We start from the raw sequence: 18348 nt of genomic DNA, 5'->3' as shown, positions 1-18348 counted from the left end.
ATAAACTTAGCATTATTATTGTAATCCAACAAATAAGTTAGCTGCTAGCTCTTCTGCGTAGCGCCAACAACTAAAAATACTAACTTATAACTAGATGTGTGCGGTTAACAACGGTCGCCAACTTGGCAACTTCATCATTACATTTATCAACTTTTCAGACAATAAAATTTGAATCGGCAGGTCAGTCTTTTTGAAACATCAATGATTGGTCGACGCTTAGCACCAGCCAGTCAGGATGAAGGGAGATCATAGTTGATTGTTTTCTATTATTGTGAAAAGCCGTCTACCAAGGTTCTCCTGATGTTTCCATGTAGGAGAGAGAAAGTCATCCAATGAATGTGATCAGATGGTTAGAAAACCTGATCAACAGTCCTGAGGTTGATGATTACTTCTGATGAGTAAAAGTCATGTGATTTTTCCTGCCAGTAACCCATTAATGCAGGAGCTCTGATGCGTTGCAGTGGTTTCAAATCAATCCACGCATAAAGCTGCATTACCTCCTAATGATTGCTTAAGTGGCAGCAGAAAATAGACCCAAAACTCAATGTCATGGATTAGCTAGGAGGTACCGTGGGTCTGGCCGGCCCGAGTGAAAATAAGGCGGACGCGGCCTGGAACAAGGAGGCGACTAAAAATAGCAGAAGCATCACTTTGAATGCAGACTTTAGATCTGATGGCAGAACTCATCCCTGCTTTTATTACTGCTCATCTGTTTCTGTTCTGAGATACTCAGCTGAGATGAAAATAAAATTAACTGAGTCAGTTTGGTTTTTAGACTGTCTAGTGCGCTTTGATCCAACTCCAGTCCATTTGACTAAAAAGTCTGGGTTCGTTTGGGGAGATGTGAATGTGTAGTTGAACTGCAGATAAAAAAGAACTTCAAACTTTGGTCTGGGTTCAGTTGAAGTGAACTCTAGTTTGGTTTGAGTGCACATGAGAATATCAAGCGGGCCGGAGACCGCTCCAAAAGCGGGAAGTGGACTACAGCGCAGGGCATTCTGGGTAACTGCAACTAAAACAAACATACTAGCCTAGCGCTAGCATGGGAAATGGCTCGTGGTTTTTAGCTAAAGACTAAAGAGAAATCCTCCAACCACTAACATCGCGATAAACAATAAATCAATTAATCGTACAATAAATTATAACTATCGACGTCATTTCAATTATCGGCATTATCGTCTCTTCCGGTCTTTTTCTCTTTCTGTTGATGACACTGAATGAAAAAAGTCTCAACTCCAGTGCTCTCCACTGACCCTCCTTCCTCATTTTCTTAGTGTAAAGCCCAGCTCACACTACACGATCTTAGAGCTGTTGGCTGATTGTCGGCTCATTTTCAAAACCTGACAGACCACACATTAGCCGACAGAAATCCTAGGTTTAACGGTTCGATCGGGTTCGGTCCTGCCGTGTGGTTTCCAACAATGGGCACAAATAATAGCTACAAGTCCAGTGAACTAATTTTAAAACCAGGCATTAATCAATGCTTTACTACAATCTACCTGCAATGTATGTAACTAGTGTCAGCGTAAAGTCCTGACTGAATGAAAATCATTATAACCTATTTATGTCACGTTAACAAAGAACAGCTGAAAAGTTACCGGGTTTATCAACTGCGGTAGCAATTTCGCTCCAACTCCTCCTCTTGTCATTTCTATATTCTTTGCATGTTGAATAAACATTAATGTTGTTTCCACACATCATCTCCAATGTCGGCAACTTCGGGTTGCACTGTGTCAGCTGTTTGGGATTCCCTGAGGTAATTTCCCCTCAGAAAGCAGGAGGAGAATTTGCGCTTTCTGATTGGCTGCCTGTCACATTCAACAGGCTGCGTTAACTCTGTCAGTCGGGGAAAACCCTGATTTGGATCAGAGCCGCCATGACGATCTACCATAACACACCACACACTACAGGACGATCGGTTATGAAATCGCAAGCTTGTCGTAAGGGGAAAAATCAGGGCAAAAAATCATGTAGTGTGAACTATTGCATCAGGTAGTCGATGTGCCCATTTTCTCTATTTAAATCTAATTATTACTGAAGGGCAACATAATATACAGACTTCATAATCTGCACTCTTTTGGTTGAATGAAGTATTTATTTCCACTTTGGAAATAAATTTATGTTTAGTTTTTATTCACGTACATTTTTTGTTAATGGAGACTGAGAATCCATTTTATTTTTGTTTTTGGTTGTTTTGTTTATTTTGTTTATCAGTTCCAGTGTTTAGTGTTCTTTTGAAAATAAAGTGTATCTATCTTTGGCAGGAAATCGCATGGATTATTACGTAATTTCCATTAAATCTGTGTAAAAAGATCTTCAAACAATATTATCGTTTATCGCAATAATTTTTGAGACAATTAATCGCTCAGCGAAATTTGTTATCGTGACAGGCCTACTGACGACTCCATTTTAGTTTCCATTTTGTGAAGAAGGAAGTTGCGCTCAGTGTCTTCTTCAGAGGTTCTTGGTGCAGTGCCCCACAAGGCAGGAGGGGAACAGGTTGCTCAAAGGGTTTGGTTGGTTTGACTCGGAGTAGAGAGAAAGAACCACAGCAGCTGGAGATGAACAGATGCTGCCGTTAAGTTTCACTTTCTGCTCTTCAACAGACATTTCTCCTCTCCAGTCAACTGTATAAAAAGACTGTCCTGCAGGTTGAACATTTGCTTGAATAAATGACCCGATATTATTCTGATCACGTCTCTTTCCGTTAATGATTCAGTAATTGAATCATGTAACCGTGACTGTTGGACCTGTTGGTTTTCTGTTTAGCCACTACACCTCGCAGTGAATTATTCATCATGCAGGAAGATCATTTCTACTAAAACCAGCGGCTAATCTGGGCACTTGTCGCTTATAAAATCCATCTTTATGGATTTTATGAGGTAATTTAAGAGATCGATCAGAACTGCCTTCATGTTTACCCTGACGGCCGGGCAGGTCGGTGGTCCAGGTGGAAACCAGACCTTTGTTAGCAGTCGGTGCTCTCGGATCACATTACCCTACATTATTCAGCTCCAGCTGCAGTTGGCCTCTCCGTTTGAAACGCTCCTCCCCGTTCTTTGTTTCTACTCCTGTTTCCTCACTCATCAGCTTCATGCCAGTTTGGCCACAAAGTCCCACTCTGAGGCGAGGGGAACGTGCTGGGATGAATGGAAACCTCCCAGTATGGAGAACACCGAGCACACGTCCCGGAACTGAATACTGGAAAACATTTCAGAGGAACTGGAGCAATCAGACGATCATTTATATGCTTAAATTCATTTAGTTTAACTTGTTTATTTTGCAAATAATAAACAAAAAAAAATGATGGCCTGTATGAATTATAGTTGCTTATTTTACATAATGTAAAATAAAGTACTCAGAAAAGACAGAAGTACTAAATTTATCATCTTTATTAGAACAATTAAAAAAGATTTATTGAAAATTTTAAGAGGAAGCTGGTCCAAACCACCCTGGTCATGTGAAAAAGTCATCACAACCTCAATGAATAATAAATCAACGCTAATTAACAACAGATTTTGAAAAATTAAGTTCAGTTTCCATCAGGATGTTCAGTCTTGACTGTCAGACCAGAAGAAATCTCTTCATTAGAACCAGACTGGCAGCATGAAGTAGGCTGAAAGGTTGCAAGAAGCGGGGAGGCCTGCTTCCAGTTTGGAGAGAACCTTTCTCCTGGTTCCAGGTGTTTTTTCAGCAGCTGACGCCTCTGCAGTTGCTTTCCTGATCCTCATCGGCTCTCAGGTTGATGCTGAATCTCATTTGTATGACAGAAAATTTGAATGATTCCCTGAGCAGATGGAGCGTCTGATGGGAACCACAGATAATCCATTGTTACCAGTGGCTGTAGGCAAATCACAGGCGCTTATCTCAGGTGGAAAAGTATTTACACCCTAAACTGTTTCTGTTTTGCTTTTCTCCATCACATTTTAGCTTCTTCTGAACAAACAGAAAAGTTGTTTATAGATTATGATTTTCATTTATTAAGAATTTAAAGCTCTAAAGCAACCTGGTGCTAATAGGGATGTTAGCAGTAGAAATGGAGTGGTTAAGGTCACATCAACATATCGTAATTAAATTAAAGGATTTAAGTCTGCACTTTAACCAGGCCACTCTAGGGATGTTTTCACCAGTAGATTTGGTTCAAATTTAGACCAAAAATTATTTAATTCTGTAAAGAACAAGTCACACTGGAACTGGAATACATTTTAAATATCCAAAATAAAGCACAAAAACCATAAAAAGAATGGAAATACACTGTGTTCCAAATTATTATGCAAATTGGATTTAAGTGTCATAAAGATTGAATTTTTGTTGTGCTATTACATTTATAAATGGTATTGTGTGTCAGGGATCTTTGAATCACTAATTTCAGAGAGCTGGTTGATTAGTTTGTTTAATGAGCTCAATTAAAGGAAATCTACTTAATAAGGATGTTCCACATTATTAAGCAGGCCACAGGTTTCAAGCAATACGGGAAAGAGAAAGAATCTCTGCTGACGAAAATCATCAGATAGTGTAGAGCCGTATCACAAGGTATGAAAACATTAGATATTTAAAGAAAACTGAAGCGTTATCATCGTACTGTGAAGAGATTTGTGGCTGATTCAGAACAAAGTTGGGTTTGTACAGATAAAGGCAGAATGAGGAAGGTTTCTGTTAGACAAATTCATCAGATTAAGAGAGCAGCTGTTAAAATGCCCTTACAAAGCAGCAAACAGTTATTTGAAGCTGCTGGAGCCTCTGGAACCTCAAGGTGGAGGATCCTCCAGAGGCTTGCGGTGCATCAACCTACTATTGGGCCACTAACCAGAGCTGACAAGCAGAAACGGTGGCAGTGGGTCCAGCCGTACATGTAGATTAATTTTCAAACAAACTTGTTCACTGATGACTGCTGTGCAACCCTGGATGGTCCAGATGGACGCAGTAGTGGATTGGTGGTGGATGGCCACCACATCCCAACATGGCTGTGACGTCAGCAAGGAGGTGGTGGAGTCATGCTTTGGGCTAAAATCAGGGGGAGAGAATCATTGGTCGGCCCCTTCAGAGTCCATGAAGGTGTGAAAATGATCTCAGCAAAGTATATGGACTTTCTGACTTCACCACTTTCTTTCATGGATCAAAAAGAAGAGCCATATCTTCAGTAGCAAAATCATCTTCATGCATGACAATGAATGCTGCAAGGAATACCACTGTGTCATTGGCTGCTATGGGCATAAAAGGGCAGAAACTCATGGTGTGGTCACCATCCACCTCTGACCTCAACCCTATTGAGAACCTTTGGAGTTTCCTCAAGCAGAAGATCTGAAAGCAGTTCATATCAAACCAGCTCTGGGAAGATATTCTGACATCCTGCAAAGAAATTCAAGCAGAAACTCCAAAAAACTCACAAGTTCAATGGATGCAGGAATTGTGCTGTGATATCAAAGAAGGTCCAATGTTAACATGGAACTCGGTCTGTTAAGATGTTTTTGATTGAAATAGCTTTTGATTTTAGTACATGTGACCACTTAATGCTGCACATTCAAAGAATGACCGTTTGCAGTTCTTTATAATCCATAAAATGTTTAGAAAATCTGCTGTGCATAATAAATTGGAACAGTGCATTTTGAGTTTTTTATTTTTGAAAAAAAATACTGTTCTCATGGGGAGCTTTGTTCAGTAAAATTTGATTTATACTGTAATAGTTCATGTCTTGAAAATTATACTGACCATCATTTGCATTGACCATTTAAGAAAATCTGAGAAAATATGACTTGCATAATAATTTGGAGCACGGTGTAAAAACCAAAACCAAATATAACATCACTAAAACCATAAATAAAATGGATTATGATTTAAAAAATATCAATCATTAGAATTAAAATGATCCTGTTCATCTTAATGTACTATGCAATTAATTGATTAATTTAATTTATAGCGACAGGTTTAGATAGGCCTCTGTGTTCTTTTGGGTCAGCAGAGGTTCCGGCCTTCAAACTCTTCCATTTTTGTCTCTTTCTTATTGAATCATGACCTTTGACCTAAACTAGGTCAGTGAGGCTTGCAGGACATCAGATTTTATTCTGGATGCGTTGTCGATGAGATAAGAGAGATTCTGCTGGCTTGGTGTGTGGATCCTGGTTCTACTGAGGTTCTCTGGACTTCCAGAACGTTCCACTTGGTTCTGTAATCTGATGGACGTTACAGATTTTGCTTCTGTTGTTGAATTCTTTTGGTTTGGGACCAGATGTGTTGCTTTTCTGGATCTCTAGGCCTACTTCCTGCTGCCAGACAGGTTCTGATCCAGTGATTCCTTCATGCGCCTGCTGGAATTAAACCCAAACATTGAGGTTTAGTCCAATTATATAAGCGATAAATACTTTCCTATACTGGGCCAGGTTTTTTGATTGAAATGATTGAAATGAAATGAAATTTATTCGAACATGATACAAATATAAAAATAAAATAGTGCACAGATTTGATTTGAGATACTTTTTTTCTTTTATTTAAATGATGTAAAAGCAGATTTATTGTATATTCACTTACTGTGATATATTTCTCAGTTCTGCCTCAGCAGTCGCCAGGCGGATCGGTAGGCGCCTCTGGTGGTTGGGCCTCTGGTGACAGATGGTGAAGCCTGGCCTGCAGGCTCATGGTTTATTGATCCAGCCCAGCTGCAGACGGGCTTGTCTTTTGTTTTCAGGCTCTTTATCCACCTGGTCTGACTCACCTGTTCTGGGGGCGGCGTCAGTCACCGCTGCTCAATATTTGAAAGCTTCATTCATTACTTATAACCGGGACGCCACGCCGTCCCACCCGCCTGCAGCTGGCTCCGCTGCGGATGTGTTGTTGTTTTAGTGAAATTCAAAACAAATGGAACATTGAATAAAACCTGATTATTATTATTATTATGCCTTTTCTTGGGCAGTAGTATAGACGTCACTGTGTGTCATTAGAGCGTAAATTTTATTGATCTGAGTATGTATTATACTATTATCATTATATAGCCAGGAAATAGTCTCAAAACAACAGTATTACTGTTTATTCCAATAACGGAACAACTTATCGTCCAGCAAAATTTGTTATTGTGACCAGCCTTGTTGCCACACCGATTATACCCCCACAAACACAAATACTGCTCTTGAAAATAATCCCAGTATTTATAAAACACTTACAGAAAACCAGTCTCACAAAGAAGTGTGATTTATATTACTAAACCTTCACACAGTAACTGTATTTAATCATACGGTTACATTTATTGATGCTTTTATTAAATTTATGGTGGTGAAAAATACTAAAACTAACAATTGAAGCTATATAGACAGGTTTGGGGCATTTTAAACATCATTAACTGGAATTTATTGTAACAACGATGAATCAAAATTCTTAAGAGTTTACTACGATAAATGATAAACGATATAAAACAGCCATGCACAAATACCTGAGACTCGGTCTAAAAACACTTATGAAAATCAAACAGATTAATTCACAATACAAGGCAATAAAAGTGAAAACGTTCAAAGGGGGTGTGACACTTTTTTTTTTACATTCATATTTTTAATATTTTTATTGACAGCAAAGTGGAACTGAGGTTTAATTCTTTGTGCAGAAACCTGGTGAATAAAGCTGATTCTGATTGTGGGTGCAGTATTTATATCCTGATTGGTTGGAAAAAAATTGGTCTGTGACTGTGGTTCATCAGAGTTGATCACATGCCAGAACAAACATTTAGCAACGTCTTGGGAGGTTTGAACCTCACAACTCAAGTCATCGTTTGTTCATATTGTAATGCGCTCGGATCGGTCTCACTGCACGCTTCGGTTGGTGGAACAAAAATAACGCTATAATGCCTTTACCTTCAGTTTATTAGCAAAACTGAGAACGTGAGATGTTTAAACACCCACAGCCCTCATGGTTGTGACCCCCATCCTACAGATAACGAGTTGGCTACCATTGAGGCCATTTTAAGGTTCTGGTTTCTAGAATATTAAAAACTGCAAAAATTATTTTTTAAAAATTTCCCGTTTTAGAATAAAAACCCGAGAGAACCCTAGTTTTAGTTCTGTTTCAGCTGCAGCGTTTATTTGCCTGTAGGAGGAAAACTAAGGAGCGATGAGTCGGGACTTGATGTTCTGACTGCAGAGGGATTTATCTCTGAACGTCGGCCCGATTGAACCGGTTCAGCTGCTACTAACAGGACTAACGCCACCGCAGGTTGGGTTTATTGGTTAAAGCTACAAACTGTGGTTCCTACAAGAACTGTTTAAATTTCTCAACACAGCAAAAACACAGAATGTCACTTCCAATGACATCTTCAGCATCAGAAGTCTTCATTCCACTTCTATGTCTCCTCAAACAAAGTCATAGTGGACCTGGAGCGTAGTCTGGGTTCATTGTTCTGTAAGAAGGTCCAAAGATCCTCAAGCCATAACTCCCTCACCAATAACAGGACATTTTCTCCTGGTATTAAATCATTAGGTTCCGCAAACGATGCCTCTGCGCCTCCACCATGCTTCATTCTTCCCCCAGACAGTCAACGGTTCCACTGTTGATCCACAGAACAGATCAGCTGAGTAAGATGAACCGGGCCTTCCTTTGATCTTACTCACCACCGGCCTCAAACTCAAACTATTCCCTCGCTCCCTCCGAGCGGTACAGCACAGGCCGGTGCGGTTCAGTGTTTCCCAGTCTCTCTACTGGTCCACATGCTGGTGCTTCAGCCAATCCGTCTACCGGTTTGTTCTTCAACAATTTACCGGTTTCCAATTTTTTTTCTTGCAACTCTGATGGTCTGGATGGAAACTCCCCTTCGTTCCTCAGAACAACGGTCCGTCTACCGGTCCGTGTTTCTCTGTGTTTGGTGTTTGTCTTTTTGTGTCATTCTCTAACGGTTACAACGCCACCGATTGGCCTGGCAAACCCACCACATCGCGCTTCATCCTGTTTTGTAAACGCAAATTTCTTTTCTTAATCGTTAACAAAAATGTATCTTGTTTGTCGGACTGCTGTGGTATCATGAATAAATCCAGGATTTATTTTTCAATTTGGACAAATCCTTTTCAGATTAGTTGACTATAACTCTTAAAACTGTTCTCCAGTAATTTAATTTAAACACGTAAGCTTTCTGTCCTAGTAGCACGATGTTTGTATCTGACTGAAATGAAGTGAATTTTTGTTGTTTTTCTACTTATTTCCACAAGGAACTAAAAACTAAACCCAGATGGCAGCATTTCACTAAAATCTCAGCTAAAGAAATCTGAAGTAGCTTTAACTGTTCCTCCATGAAAAAATAAAGGCAGATCAGATGGTGATTATTGGTAAAGTTTGGTAGGAAACGGTTTTATTGTCTCTGTTTGTCTCAGTTCTTCAGGAAGGACCAGGGGGATTTCTTCATCGGCTGCTTGTTCCTGACGGAGCTCAGCACACCCTTCGTCTCCCTGGGGAAGATCCTCATCCAGGTGAGACGCACGCTAATGCTAACGCTAACGCTAACTCCTGTTTTCTGTGAGTACAGCCAGCTACTGGTGGAATTGTAAAAAGGTTCAGAGGTGGTTTAGTATTTATTTAAAAAGGTTTGTTTTCTTCAGGTGAACAGAACTGATTTGGGATTTTTTTTATTGGTCAATACATGAGTTATTGGTTATGTTTGTTTATTAATCTGAGTGTAAAGGTAAAAAGGGCTAATCTCTGGGTTTTTAAAATGTATAATAATAATGTTGGAGTAGGTGGAAACTTAAAGAGAGTTTAAACTGATTGATGCTTCAGATATTTTCCAGACTCAAAATGAAAATTAGACCTAAATATTAACAGATTGTCAAACATTTGATGCGTTTTATTTTGGAGCTGCTGACTTCCTGGTTTGCCCCACCGACAGGAAGTGATGCAAGCTCTCCAGCTCTGGTCTTCTGCTGAGGCGGGCCGATTGTTTCCCCTCAGGGCCTGATGAGGAGCTGTGATTATTGCTGAGGGACGAATTATTCACCTCTGAATATGATTTATTTCAGCTGCTGAAACTGAACCAGAAAAACAAACATAACGAGTTTTATTTTTAATCAGAACCATGCAGCAGCGGTCCAGTCAAAGGTTCTGTCTGTTCTGAGCAACAACAGACCAACGAAAGCTTCAGCCTTCCTAGGAATCTGAACATTTATGCAGAACTTTAACTGAAAACTCGATTATATTGATTATTTTGACATTAAATAAAATTTCTCTCCATATATTTGAAGAGGAGTTTGGCCTGGAAAGGTGTATGTAAACTTCTGGTTCCAGCTATATTTCAGCAGCACAAGAAATATCTGAACTCGGTCCAGTGAGAGGTTCTGTTCTCTGTAAGCCCAGTGAATCCTTCAGATCTCTGCTGACTTCTAGTGTCGGCAGGAGGAACTGCGGTGCTGCTCCTCCAGTCGGATCAGAACCAAGCAGACGTGTTTACCGGGTCGTTTGATTCTGGTCAGTTGACTTCCTGTTGTGTCTGGATCGGCAGGAAGTTCCCTCCTTTCGTCAGAACCATGAAGCTCATTGGGTTCCTGCAGGTCTGGAGGTTTAACTAGAAGAAACATGAAAAAATTCAGAGACTTAAACCCGATCCAACCTTCCTCCAAGACGTTTTTCCTTCTGCTAAACTTTCTATTAGTACGCTGAGATACACAGGGATCTGTCTTTCTTCGGGGTTTTTTATTGTTTTTTTTGTCTTGATTTCTTTTTCTTAATTTTTTTTCTTAATATTATTTCTCTTGATTTTCTCATTCTTGATTTCTGTTTTGATTTCTTTCTTGATTTTATTAATTTTGTTTTCTGAATTTCCTTTTTCTTTGATTTATTTCTCGTGTTTAATTTCTCTTTTCTTCTGTTTTGATTTTTACTTTGATTTTAATTTTGTTCTTTCTCCTTTTTCTGTCTTTCCTGATAAGAATCTGTTTCTTTATATCTGGACATCAGAGGCTGAAATGAATATTTGTCATAAACGATGAAAACTCGATGATTCATATTTAATTTGGACCTCGGGGTTTGATGATGTCAGCTGAGTTTCCTTTAAAAGCATTGTTACATCCAACGATCCCGACCCGACCTGGCCCGGTTCTGACTAATAGAACCTCTGGCCGGGTCGGCTCATTAAAACACACCGACGTTCCCCACATGTTGGTGCTCATTATCCAGATTTCCTCGTGCAGCTCTGATGGATGGAAACTCTCACAACAACAGAGCAACCAAAACCGACCCGACCTGATAAGAAAGCTTCATCAGAACATCAGAACGAAGCTTCTGTTAACGAGTGGAGGGTTCTAATGCAATGAGTCCAACATTAATTAAAGCAAAATAAATCTGAATGTAACTAAAAGTTTCTGTTTTCTAATAAATTACATTAACAGTGAAACTCCTCTGTACCTCTTTCTACCACATTTTATCCTTCCACTAAACTTTCTATTAGTAAGCTTGTATAGACTGGGTTCCTAGGCAGTTTGGCAACATCTGGAATTAGATAATGATGCGGCACCACTTCCTGTTTAAACCTAACTATTCAAAATCAAGCTTTGTGTTGTGTTTAAGGACCCAAAATAAAGTGGTAGTTTTCAGTTTTCATCCATATATTTTATGATCAGGTCGTCTGCTGGTTGAATTTTGACGGCTTCCTCTTCCTCCTCTCCCTCCTCCGCCCCTCCAGCTGAGCCTACAGGAGTGCTGGCTGCATAAGGCCAACGGCGGCATGGTGCTGCTGACCTTCTTCATGTGCCGCATCGCCCTCTTCCCCTTCATGTACTGGATGTACGGCCGTCACTACGGCATCCCGCTGCACGCCGTTCCCTTCCACCTGCCGCTCGCCACCAACCTGGGTAACTGCTGCATCCTGGCGCCGCAGCTCTACTGGTTTGTGCTGCTGGTGAGGAAGGGCTACCGGCTGTACCTGCGGAGCCGCAGGCCGCCACCCGCCAAGGAGGATTGATGCTGCGGCTGCGCTAACTGGACCCGTTACGGTACTGTAGTTCACCAGGACTGCCTGCTCTCTGTCGCTCCTCCTGGGCCTCCATACTCCAACTCCTCTGTAACAAAGCTGTTGCCTGAAGGACCTCTCACTCTGTCTGATTTTACTGCACTCTGAAGAAAGGTCACATTCACCTCACTGGGAGCGGGAGGCGGAGCTTCCTGGAGACTTTCTCTGATCTTTCACTCCTGCTGTTTGTACAGCTGCTGCTGATGGAGAGGTTTGTTACGGCGCTAATTGCTAGCCGCTAGTGGTTGGTGGTTATGTTACAGCTCTGATGTCACGTCTCCTGGGAGCGCCTCATTCACATTTAAATCTGTTACAAATCTGCATTAATATTCCAATTACACTGTTTATTTTTGAAACTTTATTGGGGCGATTAAACGTTTCTGAAATTTCAGGGTGGCAGAAGTTTCAAGGGCTTATTTTTAGGATCTGATTTCATCGTTAAAATCGGAAACGGATTGGATCATCCAGGAGTTTTTTTTTATTTACTGCTGTGTGATTTTTCTAATGTGAATTTCCTTTTTCATTGCATAATCTCAGTTTAGGTTACACTGGAGGAGAGCGGGGTTAGAGCAGCTGGGAAGAGGCAGGATGATGGCTCAGGTTCTGGTCCAGTAAGGCTAATGCTAGCTTCTTAGCTGGACTTATTGTCTAGAAACCCATTTATTAACAAAAAGAAACAATTCAGCATGCCACCTTTATTGGGTCATCATAAAACTTCAACAGCCACATTTACTTAGTTATTTTTTCCTTTTCTTTTTTACATTTTTTTTCTTTTCTCCTTTTTTTTTTTTATCTGCCCCCCCCCCCCCCCCAACAGTTTCATTAAGTCCAGAAAAATGTAACACTAAAATATTCAAACCGGCCAATCACGTGTACAGATGGGCTGACCAATGAGCCGTCAGGGGGCGGGGCTTGCAGTGTGGTTGTAGCAGAGGCTCACTCTGCTCTCAGCTGAACCATTTAAACATTCAGACTCTGTTTTTCTGCACCACCTCAGTTCAAATCAGCTGTTTGAGGTTTTGTTTGAACCGTGTTGGGCCTCAGGCCCGGACATGTCGCCCTGCTAACGAGGCTGATATCAGGAGGTCAGAGGTCAGCCTCTCAGTGGGATCCATCAGTTTGTGTGAACTTTATAAGTTAAAGCACTTCACAGGAACGACTGTATATGAAGATTTAAAGATTGAAATCATGTTTTATTTTAGCTTGAAGACAGTTTGCTAACTCAAAGTGAACCTGCTGAACATGAGAGGACAATTCCCTCATCCTGGTAGATATTTATCTGAAAGATAATCAACACTTATTGATTAGTTTTAGTTTGTTGTCTATATCATTAAAATATCTATAGAAAAGCTAATTATATTTCACATCTAGGGTTTGAAGTCATGAAGACTTTGTGTGTCAGATGATTTTATTGTTTCCTGTAACTTCTCTATGCAACAGAGGCCTCTGCAGCACTGCAGTCAGCCGTAACGAAGTCATCCCTTGACATAAAGATCCAACGCTACGTTTCTAACTTCCCCGTCTGGTTGGTCGGATTTAAAGCTGTAGGGTCATTATTGAAAACCGGATCAGGATTAATGCACTAGGCTGCGTTCACACAGGAGATCTGGATTCTAAACTCCCATTTTTAATGTTTGTGCGACCATTCATGACACTAATTAAATACAACCGCAATCAGATTTCTGTGTGAGCGGTTTGTGACACCATAATGAAGAAGAACGTAGCCGTCTTCCTGCAGCGCTCTGTCTACGGCAGTAAAGATGGCCGCAGCGCTCTGGATGGGTTTTAAAGTTACTCAGAGCTGACACTATGGCCACCAGATCAGAACCAGATCACATCAGCTGATAAACAGAAAGCCCAGCTCACAGCAATGGCCTTTAGTGGAGCATTGACTACGGCTTCTGACCCGGTTCTGTTTGGACGTGGAGTCAGACCAGGAGTGGTGGCGTTGGGCTGTGATGCGTTCACTGACTCAGACTGATTTCATCACTTCATTATTATCATTATCATTTTCAGCTGTTGTTTACGTCCAGATTTGCTGCCTGGATTCTTCTGGTCAAGTAAATTTCGGATAAAATGCGACACGACCGTTCAAACTGCAGATGTTTTGAAAACTACCGGATCCAATTTAGTTCCACGTCTGGAAGTGGAGCGGATCCAAACGGGGCCGTTCAGGCTGCTGTGAAAAAGTCCGATTTGGGTCGTAGTCACCTTCTGTGTGAACGTATGAGACACTACAGATAACAAGGTGGGGAAGGTTCTGGTTTAGTGTCGGCTCTTCCGGTTCTGGACCAGTGAAGGTCGAACCACTTCCTCTGGATTAGTGGGAGGAATCAGTCCGGATGGATGAGGTGAGGCCTGTTGCTCCGATCTGTTAACAGTCGGCTTCCTGGACCCAGCCTTGGGGGTGGAGTAGAGCGTCTCCTTGCTGGGAACTCTTTGCTCTCTTAGGATGTCTTTCCACCTGATAGTCCCATAGATTCAGTTCTGTTGGAACCAAAACTTCACCATCTGATCCATCTCCAGCTGCTGTGGTTCTCTGGTTCTTGGTTGGTCGCTTGGAGACTGCAGCTAGCATAAAGCTGCTGCTGGAAGTTCCAACCTTCATCCATAGCCAGCTGATTTCTGGGCCGGTTTTTGCCTGGTGCAGAACCGTGAAGCAGGCCTAACCAGATCTGACTCCATCTTCAGTAATTATCCAGCATTTCTAACACTGGCCTCAGTGAGCAAGCTACGTTATAGCAGAGCACGGGACTAAGTTGAGTCAGGAAGTGCTTTGCTGTTGTCTGGATTACTGATGGGATCAATCAAAGTTCTGATCGCTTTGTGGTTTTATTTCCTCCACCCACAAGCTAACAGAACTTGGACACTTAAAGTGTTTCAGATCATCAAACCAGGTTTTATATCAGACAAAGAGAAACGGAGTAAAAACAACCAATTCATTAGGACCTGTCTGACAGCACGAAGTAGGCGAATCACTTCCAATCTGAAGAAATTCGAGATACAGACTATAAATAAACATCCAGCAGTCTGGAAAGAATTACAGAACCGTCTAGAAGGTTGTGGGTTTCCAGAGAACCTCAGTAGAACCAGGATCCACACATGGAGAACCTTCCCAGGAAAGGCTAAGGTACCAAAATGGCTCCAGGAAAACATCAGGGACTCATCCAGGAGGTCCAAAAGAACCCACAACAAAATTTTTATGACACATTGGCTGGAACCATAGCTTCTCCCTCAGTTAAGGTCAGAGGTCACGACTGCACAATAAGAAAGAGAAACTGGGCAAAAATGGCTTCCATGGGAGCGATCTAAGACCAAAACCACTGCTGATCCAAAACAGCACAAAGACTCATCCTGATGTGATATTTCTGGAAGGTTTTGGTTTTGTTACGTCTGGATTCAAACCTCAGCCTTTCTGAACCATCCATACATTCAAGCATGGTGGTGGGGGCATCATGATGTGGGACTGCTGCAGGACTTGGTGGATGGAATCCTGAGTTCTGCTATTTGTCCGACCGTCAGTCAGGTTGTGATCTTAAACTCTGTAACGTCTCAAAAACCAAAACGATGGTTTTGGAGTGGCCTAGTCAAAGTCCAGACATGGCGTAACACTTTAGCACTCCCTCAAACAGATTAATCCAGCTAGAAAACCCTCCAGTGTCTGAATTAAATGAATTCAGTAAAGCAGTGAGGGTCAAAGTTCCTCCAGAGAGACTCAAGAACGCCTGGTGGAACCAGCAGTTTGGAGGTTTGGGGTGTGGATACTGTCCCCAGCGGACCGGTCGGGTTTCCTTTGTCTCACATTATGTCTGGTCTGGTGATCTGAATCGTTAGAGTCTCTTTAATGTGCTAAAGCGTTCCTCCAGATCATTCCCTTCTTCTCATTCGCTGGAGCCAGTCAGGTTAGAGTCCTCTGCTGCCCCCTGGTGGCGGGACTCATCCCTCCAGCCGCATGTTTTCCTCCATCCAGCTTCCATAAAACGCTCGGAAGAACAGGAATATGTTGCTGCTTCATTAATACATATTCTGAGGTTTTAATAAACCAGATACCTCAAACATTAATTATTTCTTGTTTTGCTTTTAAGGTGAATCTTATCCGTTCTGAGAGCAGAAACCAGAACTTAAAGAAGTTAATCAACCCATAAAAAAATCTGAGCCTCACATCTTAAATCGAATACATGTAGCATTTTTATTTTAAAACATTTTAATTTGTTTTTACTGTTATTGTATTTGTGAACACATTAAGCATATCTTTATTTGTATGGCAAGTCATTAGTATGAAAAGTAAATCATAAATAACAGGATAGAGTATTTTAACCAATTCAACTCACCTTACCAGCTATTTTTAAAACACAAAGAATTATTAATCTTTAACAGGAATGTGTTTATTTCTTATTTAGTACACTACTGTAGTTTTCAGTTTTGTTTTATAACTTGAACTTATGTTTTAGTAATTCTAAACTTGTAGTGATCGATTAAAATACCCTAAAATCCAGGAGGAAAGCGCTAAAAAAACCTTCTTGTTAATAAAATATGCACAAAGCCCCATTAGGTCACTGTTGCTAAATAAAAATCCCCCCGCCCCCCCAAAAAAAAAGACAAAGTTTGATTTGAGCAGGGGTGTCCAAACCTTTTGTCACTGGAATCTAAAGTACTCACAGGCCAAAAATAAAAATAAGTAAATAGATTTTGTTTTTCGGTTTGTGGGAAAGGGATTTTATTCAATATATAGATGAAAAACTTTAAAAGGATTTTATTATAAGAAAGGAATCTGCTTTGCAAATTATTTTTGGCTCGATTGAACAAATTTATTCTCAGTTATAAAAGCAAAATTTGGGTCACTTTATTTCAAAATGATTATGTTTAGCCTAATTTAATAAATTAAATAACAGCTGGTTTAGGTGCAGGAAATTTTCTGGATAAATGTTGTTCTACTCTTGATAAAAACCTGGAAATTAAAAGACAAATACTTTACATTGTACTGAACATTTTCCATTGTTAAAATAGTATGTCCGTATTAATTTTACCTTGGTTAAACACATAACAATGGACACCCCCAATGCATTAACATGCAGATTATTTTTATACCAACGGCTTGCCATATATCCAGCTCATCAAAAGCTTTCAGTAATAATCCAGAACTTTTTTAGATCCATAAATTACAATCCTAAGTAAACCAAAGAGTCCCGTTACGGCGTGAATATAAAGACAGATTTTTAATTTCAGTAAACTGAACTGACCTTCAGTCTGTTTAACTTTATTTTTAGCATCTAGCCGTAAAAATACAGACTTCTATTAAAGTTTTATATTATAAATTCTATTTTTCATTTTGGAAAATGGAGTTAGGCTTCTAAAACAATTTACCAGGATCTTCTAAATATTAGTGGACGTAGTTTAGACTTGCAGGACCACTTTATTAGGTACACCTGTTTTATTGCTTCCCAACACAAAGCTGCTGATCTACTGGGATTTTCACCTACAGCCCTTTATCCTGTTGGTTTATCAGCTGACTTCTACCATAAAAGAAGACTTCTTTAGAAAACACAAATGTGAATTTGATTTATTCGACTTGTTTAAAAGACAGCGATCCAAATTCAGTTTTTATGTCTGACAATAGGCTGAACGTTTCTCTGCTAACTGTATATTTTGATTTTCAGAATGTGAAAAAGTCTTAAGTTTTTTATCTACAAATATTTAAGCTTCCCCTTTCTGTTTTCAAAAAAAACATAAAATGAACTGACTTTTGTTTTCTCATTTAATCAAAACAAAACACTGTAGTTTTTTGTGGTTTTAGAATTTTGTTTTGACTTAACAATTTTGTAAATAAGTTTGGAGACTCCTGTCCGACTGAATCTGTGTACCACAGCATGTAGGAGGTTCTGATGGGGGGGTGGTACCTAATAAAGTGGCCATTTATGCCTCTGTTTCTACTTAGCGGTAGAAACTGATGATGTTTTGTCAGTTTTGTCCCCAAAAATCTACCCATAGCGTGTCGTTCCTGACCCGCCTTCATTGGTTGTAGGTCAATAGGTCAACAGTCCGGTCCGGTGAGGGCGCAGTACTTCGATCAGTGGTCAGAAAAACATTGCAGATTTGTCATCGTACTAAGAAGAAACTGAGCACAACTTCCTTCTTCACCAAATGAAAACATAATGGAGGCATCAGATTTTAGCAGTAGAAGACCACGAGCCATTTCTCCCGCCAGGTTAGCACGTTTGTTTTGGTTGTATTTACCCAGAATGCCCTGCCCTGTAGTCCACTTCCTGCGTTTGGAGCAGTCTCCAGTCCGCTTGGCGTTCACATACGCATTCAAACCGAACCCAGACCGAGGTTTGTGGAGGACCAGAGTTTGATTAGCGTTCACACCTCACTAACCGGAC

The 18348-nt window shown here is 40.5% G+C and overlaps 1 protein-coding gene across 1 annotated transcript in view; it reads left to right on the top strand.

Annotated features, from left to right (window-relative positions):
• tlcd3a (TLC domain containing 3A) overlaps window positions 1–17917 on the top strand; it is a 28670-nt gene extending 10753 nt beyond the window's left edge. Inside the window, exons 4-5 of the mRNA XM_028030790.1 lie at window positions 9342–9437; window positions 11642–17917. Coding sequence (XP_027886591.1) covers window positions 9342–9437; window positions 11642–11920 — 375 coding nt within the window. The 3' untranslated portion in view covers window positions 11921–17917. The remainder of the gene's footprint in view (window positions 1–9341; window positions 9438–11641) is intronic.
• The last annotated feature ends 431 nt before the right edge of the window (window positions 17918–18348 follow it).

This window comes from Xiphophorus couchianus, chromosome 11 (genome assembly GCF_001444195.1).
Source record: "Xiphophorus couchianus chromosome 11, X_couchianus-1.0, whole genome shotgun sequence".
NCBI classification, from domain to species: domain Eukaryota; kingdom Metazoa; phylum Chordata; class Actinopteri; order Cyprinodontiformes; family Poeciliidae; genus Xiphophorus; species Xiphophorus couchianus.
The sequence above is the reverse complement of the archived record's forward strand: the minus strand, read 5'-3'. Positions and strand labels throughout refer to the sequence as shown.